This window comes from Lontra canadensis, unplaced genomic scaffold (genome assembly GCF_010015895.1).
Source record: "Lontra canadensis isolate GAN:19392208 unplaced genomic scaffold, GSC_riverotter_1.0 scaffold111, whole genome shotgun sequence".
In the NCBI taxonomy this organism is placed as follows: domain Eukaryota; kingdom Metazoa; phylum Chordata; class Mammalia; order Carnivora; family Mustelidae; genus Lontra; species Lontra canadensis.
The window spans coordinates 988,926-1,008,952 of record NW_022631105.1 but is presented as its reverse complement, the minus strand read 5'-3'; the positions used below and the strand labels follow the sequence as shown (position 1 = coordinate 1,008,952).

At 58.9% G+C, this 20,027-nt stretch overlaps 1 protein-coding gene across 1 annotated transcript in view; it reads right to left on the bottom strand.

The window, feature by feature from the left end:
- PTPRN2 (protein tyrosine phosphatase receptor type N2) overlaps nucleotides 1-20,027 on the bottom strand; it is a 710,237-nt gene that overhangs the window by 225,869 nt on the left and 464,341 nt on the right. Inside the window, exon 12 of the mRNA XM_032840229.1 lies at nucleotides 17,848-17,912. Coding sequence (XP_032696120.1) covers nucleotides 17,848-17,912 — 65 coding nt within the window. The remainder of the gene's footprint in view (nucleotides 1-17,847; nucleotides 17,913-20,027) is intronic.

Genomic DNA, 20,027 nt, shown 5'->3' with positions numbered 1-20,027 from the left:
CCGGCTACCTCGCTCCTCCCTGGTCTTTAGCACAGCCAACAGGTCGCTGACCCTCGCCCCCAGCAAGACTCATGACTCCCACTGCCACGAACATGTTACCTGCCTTCACCCCGAATCCAAAGCCCCAAGTACCTTTCCACCACATGTGGGCTTTAGGTCAGCGGACAACATCCTACACTTGACTTTCTCCTCAGACTGACCACCACCTTCTGCTTTCTGGGCCGCCGTGGTCTCTACTCCTGCCACGCACACTCCCAGCACCCACTCCTTTCTCCGCTTCTGCTCGCCTGGCCCTCCACCCCAGCGTCCTTCCTGCAGCGGACACAGTCACGGTTCTCTTCTTCCAGGAGACCCCGTCTTCGCCTGGAAGCTTCCTGACTCACCCACAGACGCGTCTGGGGTCTGGGAGGCAGCGAGAAGGTGTAGCAGGTGGAGGTGTCTGAGCTGGCCAGCTGCCGCTGGGTACACTTGCAGAAGTAACACACTCTCATGAAATGCACACACACACGCACACACACATGCTCGAGGCTCGTGCACACACAACTGCACACTCACTTGCATACACACTCACGGGCTCATAGGCACATGTGCACATGCTCATATACTCACGCTCGTGCACACTCATTCACACACGTGCTCACAGGCTAATGCACACATATACTCACGTCATGTACACACTCATGCACATGGACTCAAGGCTCACATACACACTCAGGCACATGTGCTCACAGGCTTATGCTCATGTGCCTACACACACCCACACTTGCACACACATGCTCACAGACTTGTGCACACATGCTCACACACTCATACTCAGGCACACGTGCCCACATGCTTACACATACACACACACAGGCTTGTGCACACATGCACACTGGCTCACATGCGCACACACACACACACACACACAGATGAGTAGAAGAAACCTGCAGGAAACTCTCCTGCCAAAAGCGGGGTCCCTGCAAAGTGAGAGTCTGGGAGAGAGGGAGCTTGCTGATTGCTTGTTCCTTGGGGGGCCGGTGACGGGCTGTCTCAGGAGCCCCTGGGGAATCTCTAGTTCCTCAAATGAGAGAAAACCAGAGAGTTTGTAGGCTTCCATGGGCCAGAGAGAGCTGCTGCTCCTTCCTTTCAGTTTCGAGCACTTGGAGCAGAACATGGGAAGATCTGTGTCGGCAGTTTCGGATAACCTTGTTCGAGGCTGGACACCATCCTTCTGGTGGGGGTGATGGGAACCTGAAGTCGAGAGCGGCGGCCAGGAGTTTTGGAACATGGGTCGTCCCCTACAGGCTTTCCCAGAGATGGTTCGCCCGCTCCTTCTGTCTCTGCACGTCCTTCCCATGGTGCCCTCTGTCAGTCCTGCCAACGTGCGGACGTCCAGCCAGCTAACACGGGACCCCCAATGTGGGACAGGAGGATATACGTGTGGCCCCTTGTGGTCACGATGCCCCAGCCATCTCAGACATCCCAGGGTGGTCAAGGGAGGCCCATCTTGTCTGGACCCACCAAGAAGGGATGGCGCCACTCCCAGGGTTTTCTGGAAGGGTCTGGTGGCTGTGTGGCTGGGTCTAAACCATGGCAAACAGAAGCAAGTTCTTCTGGCTCTCTCTATGGGGAAGCACCAACGACGTTCCACCTAACAGACCCTGAGTCCTGACCACTAACATCCACAACACAGCGGAGGAACCGTCCTTCACGCCCACCTGTGCTCCATGTTCCTTAGAGGAGCAAAGGCATAAGGAGTGCTCCCCAGACTCAACTCCGTGCAGCAGCGCTATGGGCACACTGTGCCTTCTCCTTCCTTTGGAGAGAATCACTAACGTCCACGCCCACCCCCGCTCACCCTGCCTCCGGGTCCTGCTGCTTCCATAGCCTCACACGGACGAGCCGGGCTGCGTGGACCAGTGCCCACGTGAGCTCCGGAGACAGTCCCGTGGGAAATCGCTCACGTGAGCCCTGTCCGCCGCGGCTTCCGAGCGTGCTGTGTGGGGCCCACGGTGAGGGCAGCACCGGCACTGGAAACCAGCTCTCAGCACCGAGGACACGGAATTCACAAGTCGTGGGCCTGGGACAGGCGGTCACCACATGCAGCATCGTGAGTGTGTCTAAAACCTAACAGCTTTTTGCTGTGGCTGAACACCCTCTTCCTTGAAAAAGCAGACTTGGTATTAGTACACGGCAGAAAGTCCCAGTTTTTTAACGTAACTATTTATTTATTTAAATCCCCTTCACTGGACCACGACCTCTGCAGAGTCCACTCCACTCACGGCTACGAGGCCCGAGTCCTCCCATCCCTCATCCTCCCGCTGCTTCCCATGCCCGGTCCTCAGCCTCCTGCTCAGGACAAGCTCTGCCCTCAGCCCTGTGCGGCCGGGAGCAGGGCCGCGGGTGGCGCAGAAAGTGCCGCAGAGACACAGACACCAGGGCGTTCGCGGCCCTCGTGAGCAGGTGTTTGTTGCTGGGGGAAGGTGGACAAGGACGTCACAGGGATCTGCGGGTGACCAGCACCTCACCCCTGACCTCACAGGGATGTTCCCTCACACTCATACAGTGCTGGAACCCTAACCGACAAGGACGGCGTGACACACGACAGGAATTCCTGTCCAAGCCCGACACTGAAAACCGCCGCTCTCCGTTAGTGCAGACGCAGAGCCTCTCCAGCGACAGGCGGCTGTGGGAAAAGCCGCTTTAAGGAGGTGGCGACGGTCAGCGCGACGGGGCTAAGGGTGTGGGTAGCTGGTGAGATGTCCCTTCCGGGGCTAGACTGTCCCTACAGGAGCCGCTGAACGAACCAGGAGTCTGAGCAGAGCAGAGGCAGAGGAGATGGAATCTGCTCTCGGCCGGCCCCGGGATGTGCATCACTTGCTCCTGGGGGGCTTTGGGCCCCGGGCAGGCAGTGTGCAGATGACGGCTGCTGGGACTTGCTGGCATCCGGAACTGGCGGGCCAGCTCGTCACACGCGTCCCCATCCGCTCGGTCTCTGCCCATGCACACATGCCCGTCCTGCTTCTCTGAGGATGAACGAATCCTTCTGCGACTGACATGGGACAGCACATACCAGCACAGGGTCCGGCAGCTGGAGACAAGGGGTGCAGCTCACGCGCGGTGAGGGTGCGGCTGGCACTGGGCGGGTCAGCGCGAGGAGAGGCTGTGGGTGAGCACACGGGGGGTCCCCTAAGGAGCAGGTTCTCCTGCTGCCCACATTCTGGGTCCTAGGGTGCAGGAGCGTCTTGGGAGGAGAGTCTGGCCCAGTACCCAAGGGGCAGCATCTATACAGGTAAGTGTGGAGCCTACTCTAGGGACCCTGGAGGATGACAGCAGCCAGGAGAGAACACACTGAACCAGACTCCTAGGAGGAATGATTGTTCCTGAAAAAGCCTCGTGAATTCCCTACCCACGCAGGAAGCGACACGGACAAACCCCAGGCGAGTCCAGGAGACCTGAGTGTGCGCTCTCCTCCCACCCCAACACTCACGGAGGAATGAAAGGTCTCCAGACCCCACAGTAAACCTGAGGTCTTGGCAGGGCAGGAGAAGTTAGGGTAGGAGGGAAACGAGACACAGCTCTTGTAAGGGCTAGACCTCGATGGGAGGGGCACACACAGACATTGAGCAACACGCGTGGAAGGAAAGGTCTTCTGAGTCCTTTCTGGCCTTCCTGCCCCGGCACGGAAGGAGCCGTGCAGATCTCTACCCAGAAAGCGCTATCCCGAGAAGCCACATTTCCTATGTGCTCTCCAAGATCATCAGACCATCCCAATCAGGTCCACTTGAGCGAGAGGGTAAACGTGAATGGGAAAGACATGCCAGGCTCATCGTTGTAAAATATACATTGATACAAGTATTCTGCTCTCTAGCATAACTACAGCGATCTAAGAAGATCCTGTCTGTGGAAGCAGGACACATTGTGATACACGGTGAAGACACGTGATGATCCGCTGGGGCATGCTGAACAGCTAGATCTGGCCCTTTGCTAGGGAGGGCACAGCACATCTTGTTCTTGCTCTCTAGGAATTTCCGTGGGGGCTAAAAAGGGTTCTACTCCACATGGGTGCAGTGCCTGGGGCCTAAGGGAGCCCCCTGAGTGCTGGGGCTTTCCTAGTGCCCCGGAACACAAACGTGGTGAAGACAGGGCACCGTGATGGGGCCAGAAACGGCATCTCTTGATGGGATCCACGCACACCGTGTTTCCTAATGAATGCCTGTTTAATTCAATGTTTTCAAATGCTTGTTGATGGGTAGGGGAAAGTGGAGCCTCCAGGAAAATATCAGGAACACGCACGCGCACACCAACATCCCGCAGCTACTATCTTTTCTTTTTAAAATCATACATTTTTCATTAAGCTTCACGCAGAGTGTCTTCTGATTTATGGTAATTGTCAACAAAAGCAAAAACACAGATGATTTTAACCCTGCAGTAGCTAGGAGTTAACTGGCATGAAATTATGTTTTTCTTAAAAAAGAGAGGGAGGGTCCAAAACACTCCATCTCGTTAAACACCTAGGACCCTGAGTTAAGCGAGGTGCTGACATCCAGCACCGGTGGTGGTGGTGGCCTGCACCAGCCAATCAGAGCAGCACCCGACCCCATGGGCACCCCACCCTGTGGGCACCCCACCCCGTGATCCCGCGTGCTCACGGCCTGGACGACTCCGGCGAGACTCATTTCCATATCAAACCCAATTTAGATGAAACGTCTTGGTTAAAAAAAAAAAAGCCAGCGCATCAATAGCCCCTTGATTAGATTTTCATCTCCTGAGCAGACAAATATGAATATTTATTACCATGAATGCAGACTTTCCTCTTTCCATGGCTCTGATCTTGAATATTATCCACTGCTAATTTTTATGAAAATTTGGGCAACATAATGTTTTCACGTAAACTGACAGTTCTCGAGATAATCCCGTTATTGTCTGGTTGAAAACGACAGCTTCCGCTTATTCATGTGTTAACGAGGGATTAAATATTGTTTTTCATCCCCATAATCTAAGATGGACTGGAAATTAAAAATTGAACATTGTATATTAGCAGGGCTTTGAGGACCAGAATTTGTTTGCATTCACTTAGAGAAGATCTGTAAATTAGCGGTTTCACAATCAGTCCCTTTTATGTTGCTGCCGAAGGGAGCATCATAAAACATCACTGACATTTCTAGAATAAATTCATTACTCTACCTGCTGCACACCAAAAGGACAAGGCTTCCGACGGTAAATAAGCCACAAAGAAACAGACGGCCTTTTGCCAAAGAAGTAAAATTATAACACGGTTTACATTGTTTCGATGTCAAGGGACCCCCACACTAGGAGAGTGTGTCTACCCCTCACAGGGGCGGAGGGCACTGCCGCAAGGCATCCTGGCTGGTCAGTCACACGCGGCCAAGCCTCCCCCACTGACTGGGACTGCGGGGTCTGGTCTTCCCACTGCCACTCTGCAGACTTAATGTGCTTGGAACATGCGGTCATCTTCTAGTTGCTGTGGCCGGGATGGCAGACCAAACTGCGAACTCTCTCCTCAGGTTCCTAAAGACGCTCGCCCTAATTTACTGCGACTCCCGCCTTGGCTTGGTACAATGTTTCACTTTTAATTGCTCAGTGGTCTCCTCTCAGAGCACTTTTGTTTCTTAGACGTTAGCTTGTCTAAACATGGTCTTTCGGGGCTAACATGGTTAAAGTGGACACCGACAGACATGTTAGACCGCGGGTCCGTGTTGGGGCAGATGAAGACGCTTATATATTTAGGGCAGCCTTAGGTCCAAGTGCTTGTCAAAGGAGGAAAGTTACTTCCTAAGAAACATCTTTCTGCTTCACGCTCTCCTTAAGAAAAACAGAGCTGTAATTCCATATAAGGGTTTGTGTGCACAGAAACCTAATCAGCCTGGGAACCAGGTCTCTCGTTGCAGAGAAATGAGAGGTGAAATCTGGGTGTGCGAACGGATGAAGGCCGGCCAGGGTCCTGCCGCCCAGGGCCCTCTACGTCCCCCTTCTCCTGAGCGGCTCGGTGCTCCAGGCGGGGGCGGCTGCGTGTGCACCGGGTCTCCCGAGGGCTCCCTAGCATGTGATGAGAACGCGTGTCATCATCCCTCGGGCCAGGACCAGGGCCCGTGTCCACATGTCCAGCATCCAGGGCGCTGAGGGGTCCTATGGGAGCAGTGGGATGCCCCCTCCCTCCTCCAGCCCCAGTTACTTGCCCACGGTTTGTGCACGGCAGGCCCTGCATGGTGCCCCCACAGAGGGGTTCCGGGCTGGTGGGGAAGAAGGTCCGGCTGGCAACACAGACACACCCAGAGGAAACCGAAGCCCGGTTCTACCTGTCAACCCTCGTCCGCACTTCCGGGGTCTACCCAGTGGCTTGCCCCGGTCCCTAGGAGGTGCTCAGAATTGGAAAATCGGGGGCTTGCACTTGTAGCTCATGGACTTTGCAGGTGAAAAGCTTATACATGCACTCAACCTACCTTCCAGGCAAAAACTGTTTCATGGCATAAAGTACGGCGAGTGTTCGTGTGCCTTGGGGTGAAATGAAGGCAATTTTAACTTTTAAGAATCTTGGATGAGAAAAAATAACTTCATATGACAATATAACAAGAATTAGGTAATTTAATAAAAATAACAACATTAGATTTTCTGTTCATATTGACCTGAACATACGAAATTCTCGGCAGGGTCTATAAGGGAGACACGTCTGTGTGTTTTTCCCTCTGGGGCCCTCAGGACAGGCATGAGCCACAAGGACCTGCCTCCAGGTCCGGACACTGGCTCTCCTTGGTTCTCTCAGCACCAGCAGATGGGGCGGGTCTGGGTGTGTGTGTGTGTGTACGTGCATGTGTCTGTGAGGTCTGGGGGGGTCAAACCAGATGATGAACAGAGAAACAGATCTGGCCAGAGAGGCTAACTCTGTTCATACAATCAGATGAGCAAACTACTCTCCTCCCCAAAAGGAGAAAAATTTAGTTTTAGGTCAGTTAATAATATTGGGACCTCAAGTCCGGAGGATAGAGGATACCTGTGATTTTAGGGTACTATGGATCAAATCTGTGTCCCCTAAAAAGATATGTGCAATTTCCAACCCTCACTACCTGTGAGTGAGGCTTTATTTGGAAATCGGGTCTTTGGAGACGTGATCAAGTTAAGATGAGGGCCTGGTGGCTGGGGTGGGCCTCGGTCCAGCACGATAGGCATCCTCGTAAGAACAGACACACAGGGGAGAAGGGAGCTCAGAGGCAAGGCTGGTAAGGTGGGTCCCTGAGCCAGGGGCCTCCAAGGACGGCCGGCAAAGCAGGAGCTGGTCGAGCCAGGAAGGACCCTTCCCCTGGAGACTGCCGAGGGAGCACAGCCCCGCCCGCACCGGGACTGTGGGCTCTGGCCTCCGGAACAGGGAGAGATCAGTTCCTCGGTCTTTAGGCCCCTGTGTTGGCACTCTGTGACAGCGGCTTCCAAACCCTAACACCCAGGTCAATGGCAGTCACAGTCCAGGCAAGAGACGGGTGGGTAGCAGAACCTGTCTGTCCGCTGTGGGACCCACGCAGGTCAAGGGCATGTTGGCTAGGCCTGCCGACTGGCTGCAGAGGTGCCCCATCTGGGGCTCACGGGATGTCAGGGCTCATGTATGAGGTTTATAGTGAGGATGCGAGACGTTGTAGGACCGTGTGGCCCTGTGACGGATCCTGGGGCCTGGAACAGAGGCAGGTATGGATGGCCGCCATGCTAGGCCCAGCAGCCCAGGGAAAGGGACCTGTCAGCTCCCCAGCCAGCCCCAGCCACGTGGCCCACCGGCAGTCACCGTCCTTGGATGCGGGTTCCTGCTCTTACTGCAGACACAGGCCCCGTTTTCAGGGAAACGGCAGCGGGACGGACCCCTCCTCGCTGCAGGACAGACAGGCACACGTGTTGATACACAGAAAACTTCAGGTCACATCTACCTCTGCCGGACTTGACAACCGTTGTGTCGACTGCCTGTTTTCACAGAAGTGATTTGAATTTAGCATTGGACTCTATTTTGTGTTCGATTGATTACTAATTATTTCACGCGGATGAAAAGAGCCTTTAAAAAAAAACACCAAGGCCTGGATGAAGCCCAGAGGAGGTGTTCAAGTCAGTTGTCATGGAGATGAAGCCAGGCCAAACGGGACAGAAGCTGCCGTGTAGACAGTCCTCTGCGATCTCAGGGACATCGGACACCGTGCACGCAACACGATTACGGACTCCGTCCTTCCCACAGAGGTTTCAGCGCCGTGGGAGAGGCCGTCTGATGGCCCGTGGAGAAGGGAGCGGCTGGGGCGTCTACCCTGCAGCCAGGCTTCAGGATTCAATTCGTTTCAACGCGTGTTTAAAGTTTCTGCCGTAGTCCAGGCCTCGTGCAGGGTTCCAGAGACGCCGGGGACGACTGAGACACACGTGGAGTTCCTGCTGAGTGCACGGTTATGGGGCACAGACACGAAGTCACGTCGCTCCAGTCCGCTCTGACGGATGCCACGTGGAGAGACGGGCAGGAGGGGGCGGTGTGCCTCTCTCCCAGGCTGCCTCGGGGACGGGAAGTCTGCCGCCGCCCGTGCGGCTTCTCCACCCACCCAGCCTCAGGACCCTGGACTGGGAAGCAACTTGCTAAAGCCCAAGCTCTCGAATGCAGTGGGGAGGGGAGGTGACCAGTTGTCTCCTCCCAAATGGCACGCTGGAGTCCCAGTCCCCCAGTACGTGAGGGTGGGACCTTATGGGGACACAGGGTCGTTACAGAGGTCCTCATCCAATACGAGGGGTATCCCTGTGAAGGGGATGTCGGGATGTGAACGCGGACGCGCAGGGAGAGCAGCAGGGGCAGGTGGGGCCGCTGGTCCGCGGACGGAGCCTGGAGAGGACCCGCTCTCGCCCCTGAGGGGGGGCAGCCAGAGCCGCAGCAGCACCTCAGGCCCCTGAGCCGCGAGCCTCGCTTCCCGCGTCCAGGCCCCCCGTTTGCGGCGCGGCCTCCCCAGCCCCCGAGCGCATGGCTCTCCTTCCATGCCCGACCGAGACCCGGGCAGAAGCCACCGTGAGGCCTTGGTCTGGTCTGGGGGAACCAGAAGCCGTGAAACCCTCCTGCGGGGGCATGCGGGGACACGGGGACGCAGGGATGCGGGGACACGGGGACGCAGGGATGCGGGGACATGCCGCAGGAACCACGAGGTCCCTTTCACGAGAAGGCAGAACCCAGCACCTCCGGGTTTCAGGCTGGTGTGGTGCCACGTACAGACTCAGACACGGGCTTGGGAGAGGGACTGCCTGGGCTGGGACCTGACCACCGCCCTGGCCTGTGACTTCTCTCCGTTTGGTTGTCTGTGAGCCACGGGGCTGGCGGCCAGGGCGGCTGTGCTGTGAGGAGCCGGTCAGGCTCTAGATTGGTGGATGCTCCCTCTGGACTTCCTCACGCTCAGCAATTCCAGCTCTTGCCCGTTGAGCCTTAAAAAGGGTTTCTGAACTAGGACCTTCTGAGAGCTCTCAGGATTATGTCTAGAGTTTCATTTTTAAATGGAAATTAACTTCTGAAGCTACAATAATGGGTTCCTTGGAGTACAGTACAGGGACAATCTTACGCTTTATTAAGACGGACCTCCCATGTCTTACAGAGATGCTGTCCAGTCCCAGCCCAGACAGCAGCCTGCAAGGAGACCCAGGCCAAGCCGGCTTCCGCGGAGACGCCGGTGGGGGAGGGGCTGTGGGGGGGCGATGTGGAAGGGGAGGGGTGGGAGGGAGGGGGATGGAGGAGAGCGGAGAGGAGGGTGCGGGAAGGGAGGGGAGGGCCTGGCAGAGGTGGGGGCCGCAGCCACAGGCAGACGCTACTTATTTCATTTTACGTGACTATTTACTCTGATATTGAATAAAAATTGAATCTGTCACTATAGCAACTGCCACTTCGCTCCGCGCTGCTCTTGCCTCTAAATCACAAAAAGTATTGAAGAAACATTCATGGCCCACGCGACGTGGCACTTTATATAGCATTCCAGAAGGAAAGGATGTTGTTCCATAATAAACTCATATTTGTCGATATGTCAAGTGCCATGAGTTATATCGAACGCACTTCTGTGTGATTTTCTTCCCTTTCGAGGAAGACGAGCACCACGTGAGCAATGGCCACGCGGGCCCCGCGTGGGGGAGCCACGGAAGCTGCAGGGGCCCTTGGCCGAGGACAGAGCAGATTTGGGCAGGTCCTGCCCGTGTTCTCACGCGATTTCACGCAGAGCTTCCATCTCAAACGCAAACTCGGAACGTTCACGAGGAAACAGGCTTTCCTAGGACCGATGCACTTTTTGCCTCCAGGAGGAAAAAGTTCCATTTCCTCCGTGCAGAAACGCAGACTGGAATGACCCCGGGGACCTGTGCACCCGAGGACAGCTGTGGGGGGCCCAGGTCTGTCCAGCGTCCCCCCCAAGCCCCAGTGGACGCTCAGCCATGGCTCTGGTCAGCGGATGGGCACTGGACAGGGACGCCTCGCATCCCCTGGGACCACACTGGCGCGTACTGGGGACCTGTGTGTGCTTCTGAGAGAGGCTGCAAGGTTGGCCCTGGGCTCCCAGGAGGCCCGTGACGGTTGGTGTCCCTATGGCAGCCCAAGGGTGGGCAGAGAGGAGCTGGGGGAGCCATGGGAGGCCACGCCAGCTGAGGAATGTCGTGGACCCTTGAAAACACAAGACCGGCATCTCAATCTCCACCCGAGAGACCCCATCTGCCCTGACAGCCCGTCCCCTGCCACCCGGCCCGCTTCCCTGCGTAGCTCCTGCTCCGACGGCACCTGCCCCCAGCGACCCCCGCCGCACCCACGCCCCTGCTCTGCCCCTTAGTTTCCAAGTACGTGCCTTGGTCCCAACACCAGACATACTTTAAATGACTCCCGACGCCCTTCCTGTGGGTGCCACGGAAAATGTCCACAGGCACGTGGCGACTTGAGCAGTTCTCGGCATTCTCCATAGCTGACAGCTGGGGCCCTGGGGCGTCCACACATGGCTGTTTCCTCCTGTGTCCTCACAGGTTTGTAAGTGTGAACACGGCCTCCCTGTGTTGTCCTTCTGAGCCCCTGCGGATCCACAACGATTTCAAAGTAAACAAACATCTACTGAGGAAACTTCTGGAAAAGGAGAGAACTCACTTGGAATCCTGCCAGCCCCGCCCAACAACGGACCCACGTACACGTGCACAGGGTCTCCTCACATAAGGAGAATTTAAGGAAATCATCAAATTCCATCTGATTATTCCAATGTAATTAGTTTCTTTCCTATGGTTTCATATTTCATTGGGTTTTAATTTTTGCAGAGGTCCTCGGAGAGAAAGCCCCGGGTCCATGACTGCCCAGCAGAAAGTCTGCCGTTCAAGCTGCAGGTGCCTGCTGTGTAGACATCATGTGCCTTCTATGGGGTGTGTGAGTCTTAGCACGTTTGCCCTCTGTCACCACAACTGATGGCACCCCCAGACCAGTCAGAGCGCCGCCTGTGACCCGCCCCTCCCCACGCTGCACGGGGCTGACAGTGGCTGAGGGGCCCTCTGTGGAGCCTGAGTTCATGGGGCTCCCAGCCACCCGCCGGCCGAGGCACGGCCACACTCCCACAAGCCAAGAGTCCCGTCCACCATCCCATGAGTCTTTAGCAGGCATGACGAAGGCAGGTCCCTGCGCCACCGAGGACGTGACAGCTTCCCCTCACCCTGACCCCACGGAGCTCCTCCCCCACCTCTGACGTGGGGATGTTCAGCCACGTGGTCTCTCCACTCTGTGGGTGAAGGTCCCTCCCTGTCAAGCGATCTCCTGGGACCAGCCAGACCCCTGAACAGGGCCTCTGAGCACATGCCTCCCGGAGGTCCCCGGAACGACTGGACGTGGTCTCTGTCCACAGACAGGCAACGGCGCAGTGAGACCTCAAGCATCTGTCCTGCCATATGGTACCGACTGCCACGCGGAGAATGCCCACGAAATCTAGGCTGGGAGTCCGACTGCCCGTTCACAGACATTTAAGGAACTTTTGGGACCAACCCAGTCTTGGCCACAGAACCCTTTCTTTGAACAAAATTGTGCCCGGGAGCCTGAGAAGCGACCTAAACACGGGAGGCACAGAGAGTGGGGTCACCTCACCACCCTCACTCAAGCAAGATGCTTACAACCCAGGTCCCTCGGAAGACGCACACGAAAACCGCACCAAGGGGCGCCTGGGGGGCTGAGCTGGTTCAGTATCTGACTCTTGATTTCAGCTCAGGCTGTGCCCTCAGGGTCCTGAGATGGAGCCCCGCGTCAGGCTCGGCGCTCCGACCGGAGTCTGCTCGAGAGCTCTCTCCCTCTGTTCCTCCCCACCCCACCCTGCTCCTTCTCTTTCTCCCTCTCAAAATAAAATAAAATAAAATAATTTAAAAGAGGAAAAGCATGCCTAACATCACACCACGCTGAGGATGGGGCTCAGGGCACATCCCCCCCAATATGGTGCCGGGACACAAGTGTTTCCAGCTGAAGGAGGCAGAGACAGCGCAGCAAGGTCTCTCTGACGACCCCATCCTCCCTGAGGCAGGTCACAAGACCCTCACGAGACAGGGCTTCCCCCACCCCTGGACCCAGAGAAGGGAGAGCCCGTAGCTCCTAGACGGAGGAAAGCAGAGTCCCTCAGTCTCCCCACGTGCTGCCCTTACCGCACGCTCCTGAAGCACCCGTGCTCCCCGTGACGGTGCAACCCGCGTCGAACCCAGCATAAAATACTGGGGTCTAACGGTTTCTTTGGGTTTTCATTTCCTTACGCTCCCATGTCAAGTACAACTTGTACATCTGTGTGCTTTTCTCCTGCTCGTCTGTCTTTGTTGGTGTAACTGTCGGACCCAGCCCCAGACCCTTGGGGGGGTGAGGAAAACGTCCCCTCCCTGCACTACATGGAAAGATTTCCTTTTTTGGAATCTGGACAAACAGCCATCCCTCTTCTCTAGGTGACAGGGGCTCGTGACCCCCCCCAGGGCAGCCCCTCTGTGGCCGACCATTGGCACTCAGTCCAAAGCAAGACCGCCGTGCAGTGGAGTGTGGGCCTCCCACGTGCCCTCGCTGGGTTCCTGAGCCTCGGGAACGAGGCCGAGCCTCGCGGGCCACCTCTGCTCCCCCTGAGATGTTGGGCGGGTTAACCCCGCAGCTGCACGCCCATCGCACATCCAGAGACCACACAGTCCTTGTCGCAGACGCACTTCTGGGAGCCAGACTCACGAGTCTGCCCTCCTGGTGACAATCACCTGCATCATCTTCTTTCTAAATATCTGAGTTTGTCTTGTGATGTTATAATTTTTTGGAAGAAATATGACTTTATTAATTCGAAGAAAATGTGAACAATTTCAAGATGTCACAAATCAGATCCTGAAATACTGATTTCAAAACGCTGACGTCAAAACGCCCCCAGTCTCTTAGGAACGTGTGCGCCTACTTTAAGCTGTTCATTTCCTTTACGTCTTGTTTTGAGATGTTTCCATGCAGCTTAAAGGGCTTTAGCTCTGCCGTCTGTCGCCCATGCACGCGTCCCCAGCGCCTGGGAGAGAGACGGCCAAGCTTCTAGCAATCAGCCTCCGCTGTGCACCAGAGTCGGGAAGCCGCGATGGGGCTCACAGCGAACGCAGCTCGGAAGACGGGAGCCATCAGATCAGGCCGAACCCCGCACGAGGGGTTAACATCGGAGAAACAGACACCGTCAGCTTTTAGAAAGTACCTGCACTTGCCCCTTTGTTCCCATTTTCACTTCCCGAGACCAGCCCCCGATCGACTAGCACCGTACCTCCATCAGGGACAGCTTCTGGACACAGATGGGTTTGGGAGAAGTCTGGGGGGATGTGGGGGTCCCGGGCTGGAGAACCCACTGGACGGACCTCAGCCGACTTCAAGGTAAGGGAGCACCACCGTGTGGGTCTCTAGGCCCCTGGAGCACCAAGGAAACCCCAGGGCTGCTGACAAGACAGAGAAGCGCCCGGGGTACAGTGGGTGGGCCCCCATGGCCAGGTTCCCAATGGGGACCCGAGGGCAATACCTCAGGTGGGCAGAAAAAAAGAGCCAGCGCTGTGGCGGTGGCTCACAGGCCCACCCCCTGAACCCATGACCCCCTCCCCACCCCCTGGGTCGCCAGAGCTCCCCCACCGGGGCAGACCCCCACCCATGAGTGAGAAGGACAGACATCCAGAATGAGCAGAGGGCAATCCCTTCACGTCTGAGCGGTCACCCTCACAAACTGCCCAAGTGCGAGTCCAACTACCGTGTGTTGGCCCAATCCAGCACGTAGAGGCGTGACGCCGACAGGGACACGGTTTCTGTCAGTAAGACGGGGAGCTTGGGGACAGCGACAGGCTGGCAGGGAAGTCAGGTGTCCTGCCCACTTTGTGCAGACCTCCAAGTGCAGAAATGTGGGGCGAGCGGGGCACAGTGAGCGCATCGGTCTGGAGATCTAAATTCAGGGTCACCATCCTACGAAGAAGGACAAAGCCAGGGTCTGGATGATCCCTCACGCGGCGGTACGGGGTGAATGAGAAGACTGTGCCCAGTGAGGGGCAGCTGGAGACCCAGGGTCACAGCAGGGCCCTCCACACCACCAGGATTCCACAACCCAGGCTGGGCCGGCCAGAGGACAAGGAGCCTCAGTGCAGAAAGGGGCTCTGGCTGCGGCAGCCACGGGTCAGACGGCACCGGTGCAGAACCTCCGCGTCCTGACGGGGCTGATGGGAGCGCGGCGAGGTGCCGGGCCGGGAAAAGCACATGGAGGTTGGGGGATTTGTCGGCGAAGGGCTCTGGGTCAGAGGTCCTATCTGGTGTCAGCAATACGGGAAACACCCAGTGTGTTTGCTGATAGTAACGAGCCAGAGAACAAGGACCAGGAAGCAGCAAGGGCTGGACGGGCGCCCTCCACGCCGGGAAGCCCCACACGCTCACTCCGGCTGCGGTTCAGGCGCAGGAGGGCGCAGGGCTTTGCCCCGGGCCGTGCGTGTCAGGACCACAGACCAAGGGTGGTGGGTGTGGAAGGAGGAAGGAGGAGAATTTTAAAGGACGTGTCCTGGGCAGGTCCAGGCAAGTGAGCATCCTTGGACATGACCGTCTGGAGGTGCCGAGTGCTCGTCTGTGGTCTGCGGTGGTGAGTTCGCGGTCCGTCAGCAAGCAGGGGCAGGAAAGCCAGAGAGACACGCCTGTGACCCAGAAACGGGGGAGGGGGTGCGTGCAGAAGCAGACAGACATTTGCACTAAAGCATGAGGTTCCTGACAACACGCGCGTTGTAGACAGATGGGACGGCGGAATGAATGGAAGAGGCGGTGATTCTGCTGGAGGCCCACAGAGGTGGGGGTGAGCCCATGGTCGCTCAAGAGAGAAGTGGACTTCAAGGTGGATGAGCTCAAAAGCCCCAGAGCAGGGAGGGCAGGGGGCTGGGACAGAGTGGAGGACGAGGGGACGGTGGCGTGAGGCGCTCCAGACCTAGGAGAGAAGTCATCACGTGGGACGGAGCTGGTTTGCTCCCCTCAGACAAAGCCCAGTGGAGGTGACGGCAGGCTTTGTCTTCAGAGGGGACGGTGAGCCTCGCCTCTCAGGGGACCCCAGCTTCCAAGGAAAGGGGAGCTCCACAAGGCAGGTTTGCCTGTCCCGGGCCCGGCTGTGACCGGTCCTTACACAGTGCACAGGAGGGCCCAGCGCAGATCTGCAGGATGACGCGTGGTGCGGTGAACAGAGCGGGGCAGGAGCCGCTCGCTGTAGCATAAGGACCCTGGACACAGCACAGCCCCATAGCACCACACAGCACCACACAACACCAAGACCAAAGGGAAGGACGCGTCATCTCCAGATTCCAAAACCAACAGAGATATGAGGACGTGACATGAGGGGGCTGTTACAGCTGCTCTCAGAGTCCGCGTCCTCACACAACCCGGGTGTGGGGCAGGCGCGGCGTGGGCTCGTGTGTCCGCACGAGGACCACGTGCACCGCTGGTGGGAGGCGCAGAACCTGGGAGAGCGGCTCGTCAGGGAGCAGACATCCGGACGGTGCCCCAGACGGCTGTGAGGACCACCAGCGGGCCCACGCCCCTCCACCTTCCAGGCGACCCAGCGAGGTGGAGACTGCGGGTACCTGGTCTGGCAACAGAGGGGAGACCGCGGAAGGCGACATACAGGGAGGGGAGGACATCTCTTCCCGGGGCTGAAGCAGCACCATGAGGACAGACAGGAGGACAGACAGGAAGACCAGGCCCTCGGTTCCCTCACAGACGGGCAAGTCACGGAGGCGGAGCCATCAAACAGGCCAGCAGCCCAGGGGAGGTGAGGACCGACGACCGACGGACTGGGGTTTGGCCAAGAACCTGGGGGGAGGGGGAGGGGGGCGAGGACCCTCGGAGCCGGAGCAGCCCCTTCTCCACGGGCTACAGCGCTGGCTTCACTGACGACCGTGTTTGCTCTCACGCTGTCCGGAAGCCAGCCTGTAGGCTCAGTCCATGCCTGTCCCCGCTTTCCTGAAACGGCCGCAGGCCGTGTTTCCCTCAGGAAGAGGAGCTCTGGGATCTCCGTGGGCCGACCCCACAGCAGAGCCTGCCTGGCCCACACGGCAATCCCCCCTCCCCCCGGGGCAGCACAGCCGCCCCCACGAAACCCATGGGCCCTCGTGGAGAGAGGACTCATGGCCCCGGAGCTTTCTTGGCTGGCCACAGTGCAGACGCTCTCCCTGGTCACCTCCTGGGGAAACAATGGGCACTGAAAGGAGTTCCCACCCGACAAGGATATGGTGGGAAAGGAACGAGAGGCTTCACGCCTTCACTGTCCCTGAGACGGGCAGCACATCCAGAAACTTCCATCACGATTCCAACCCTCTATCCCTTCAGGGCCCTCCTGCCACCGGCCACTGTTCCTTCCCCAGGCCTCGGCGGGTCTCCGGCTGCCCCCGCTCACTCCCCGCCAAGACCACTGCTGGCTGCGGCGGGGCTGAGAGCAGGACGTCCTCACCGGACGCGCGCTCTGTGCCCCCGGCCACGGCCTGCAGGCAGGGAGAGGGTCTCGGTCCCGGCGAGCCTTTGCTGACAGGTTTCGTCCAGTGCCCCCTGCCCTCCGCCCGCCGGTCCCCAGAACACGAGCGCACGACTCGGGCCGCTTTCCCCTTGAGGCTGTCCTGCCTGCCGGCCGCTCCAGCAGCGCAGGAGCCCGTCTGCGGAACAGGCAGTTAGACACGCTCTTCCTTCAAGACCCAGACCTCCTGGCTGCCGGGGGCCCCGAGAGAGCGGCTCGGCCCTGAGGGGCTCTGCAGAGGGCGTCCCTCTGGGAGCGAGGAGGACTCACGAGAAAGCTGTCCCGCACCAGCTAATCATCTGGAACGGCGAGGGCCGAGACACTGAAACTCGACCACAGCGCGGGGCGTCGGGGTCCGCGTGGCCTCACGCGGCCACGTACCCCTGCCGTGCAGTCACGTGCACTGTTCTGCCTGCGGTTCGCGAAACTGCCCCAAGACGGGCCACGCAGGCACCGGGGGTGACCACCAGGTTTAGTGGTGCATGGAGGGCCTGGTCACGTGCCTCTCTCGACACTGACACAGCCGCGGGCGGGCACGGCCGCCACCTCACGAGGTCGCGTCACGGAGCGTCCCCGCGTGCCCGGCACGCCAACCCAAACGGCGTCCTGTGAGGCCCCAAGGACAGGGCGCCCCGGGGGGGCTCGTGCCACACACTCAGCAGTTATGTCACCTCTGGGGAGGGAAGCTCGTGTCCCCTGCACGGCAACGTTTCCCGAACCAGGACGGCCATTCTCAGCGACATGCGGGACTCCGACTGCAGAGGCAGCGCACACCAGCGCCGCGTCCCGTGGCCCGTCTGCCGCCTGCCCCACCCCCGCCAGCCGCGCACGCCTCGGAGGCAGCCGCCTCGGTACTCACCGACCCGCTCCCGGCCCACACGATCTTCAGTCCAGACGCCTGTTCCAGCTCGTCCTTGCCGTCAACTGTGGGGAAGAGAAGCACAGGGTCAGCGGGCCCTTCTCCGGACTCCCTCGGCCTCCTCCACCGAGAGGCGCCCCGTCGAGTCAGCGCGTGGCCGGCCTGGTTCAGTGCTGGGCCGTGAGCAGCCTGCAGCTGGGCCCCGAGCGCCAGCCCGCGCTGCCCACCAGGGGCGACGCACGGCCCGGCCCTCCCGCGGCCTTCAGCTTCCTCTACAACCGTCACCCTGGGAGCCCGACACAACTGTCGCGAAAACCACACGAGACATCGCACGCAGACGTCTCCGCAGACGTAGGGTCATTTTCGAGTGCTCTGCTGGTCACCCGGAGCGTCCTCGCTGGGAAACACGTTCCACTAACTGGCGTCCCAAGCTCACGAGGGGACCCTGGAGGGTGCGCCTGGCTGGGGGCCGTCCTCGTCCTGTCCTCCCTGTTCCTGACCTACCATGACGCAGACGGGCAGAGGACGAGCCACCCCGCCAGACGAGGAGGCGCGAGCTCTGGAAACGATCAGCGGGTGGAAGTGAACACTCAGGATCCCGACGCCAGCCCCGCAAGCCCCTGGCCCCGACCTTGTCGGGAAGACCTTGCGTCACAAAGCAATTGGTCTGGGCTCACACATCTGTAGAAATGGTCTTTCGGACGGAGCCCGTGTCATTTTGGAAATGAAAAACCTGGAGAAACAGACTTGACTGCAGAGCATGAGCGTGAGGAGCGCCCGGCCACCGTGGCTAATGACGATGCCAACAAGAGATCGAACACTTCCCCTTGTCGCGTCTGCCCCGTTAACCCAGTGGTGGGGCTCTCTCTGGTGCAGGGGTGGGGTGAGGTGCTGTTACGCCCGCCCGCCCCTCCTGGGGCCTTCCGTTGTCCTGCAGGAGGTTTCCCCGTGGACAAACACACGTTCCTTTAACAGGCAGGTGGTTATCCCCACACTGGGAGGCGGAGGCCCACACAGCCCCATCTGGTTCTGAGCCTCACGGGGCCATGCGGGAGCAGGGGGAGGGCAGGGCGAGGCGGTGGCCCAAACAGACACACTGACTGGAGGACAGTCTTCAAGGGACAGAGTACAACGTGATCGATTCCAATGTCCTTCTGCGAACAGAGGAAACGTCTTGCCGAATGGCGACTACTCTTGGGGGGATAATAGCGAACTCTCGGATAGGCTGAGGGACAGGAAGCACACGGAGGTGGAGTTTACAAAGTTCTCCGTTTACTGCCCATGAGCGAGGACAGACACTCCAGACAGCCCGGCCACGGCAGCGCAGACAGCGCAGTCCCAGAGTCTGCAAACCTCCTGTGGGGGCGGGAGCCCAGGGCTCTCCAGCCGCCCTGCAGTGAGGATGTCGCCAGGACCCTCCTTAAGGAAACCATCCCGGTTTGTGCCAACGGAGCGCCCTGCATGAGGCAGATGGCCAGGGATGGACCCACAGGCCCGTGTCCCCCGCATGAGCCGGAGGCCGAATGCTGGCGTTCTCTGCCCAAACACCTGCTCACTCCCCGGTCTGCAGGGGAAGGCCGGACCCTCCCACAGAGCAGAAGCCCTCCCTTGTGTCTCTGGCAGACACGCGCAGCCGAGCTGACCCGTCCTACAGGCCCAGGCGCCTCGGAGCCCCAGGCCCTCCCTCGGGCAGGCCCTTTCCCGCGCCGGAAACACACTGCTGACCCAGCTGGGGGAAGAGGCACAGAGCCCTTCCCGGGGCCGCCCGCCGGCGTCACGCTCGTCTTGCGGCCGTGCTGTGTGGGCTCACCACCTGCCAGGAACCGTCACGCTGTGTGGACTGACACGGCTTCCGCTGGCTTTGGGGCGAACACGAGCGAGGTGCTAGTGACCGGGTCAGGGTCTGGCTTCCGCGTCGGTGCCACCGTGTCCGCAAACCCCCGGTCTGAGCCTCGTTTGCTCTGCGAGCCACGCGGATGCCCCGTCCTCTCCACACGACGTCCGCCCTCTGCTGCTTCCCTGGGGTCCTCTGCTCTATCCACAGTGCCTCCCAGTGCGGCTCGACGCCCCTTAGCGGAGGGAAAACCGCTGCTTCCTGGTCTCTCTGGAGCTTCAAATCAGAAAACGCACAGGCGGACCCAGAAGTCTGCATTTCCTAAAAACCTGCTTCTGTCCCCCAT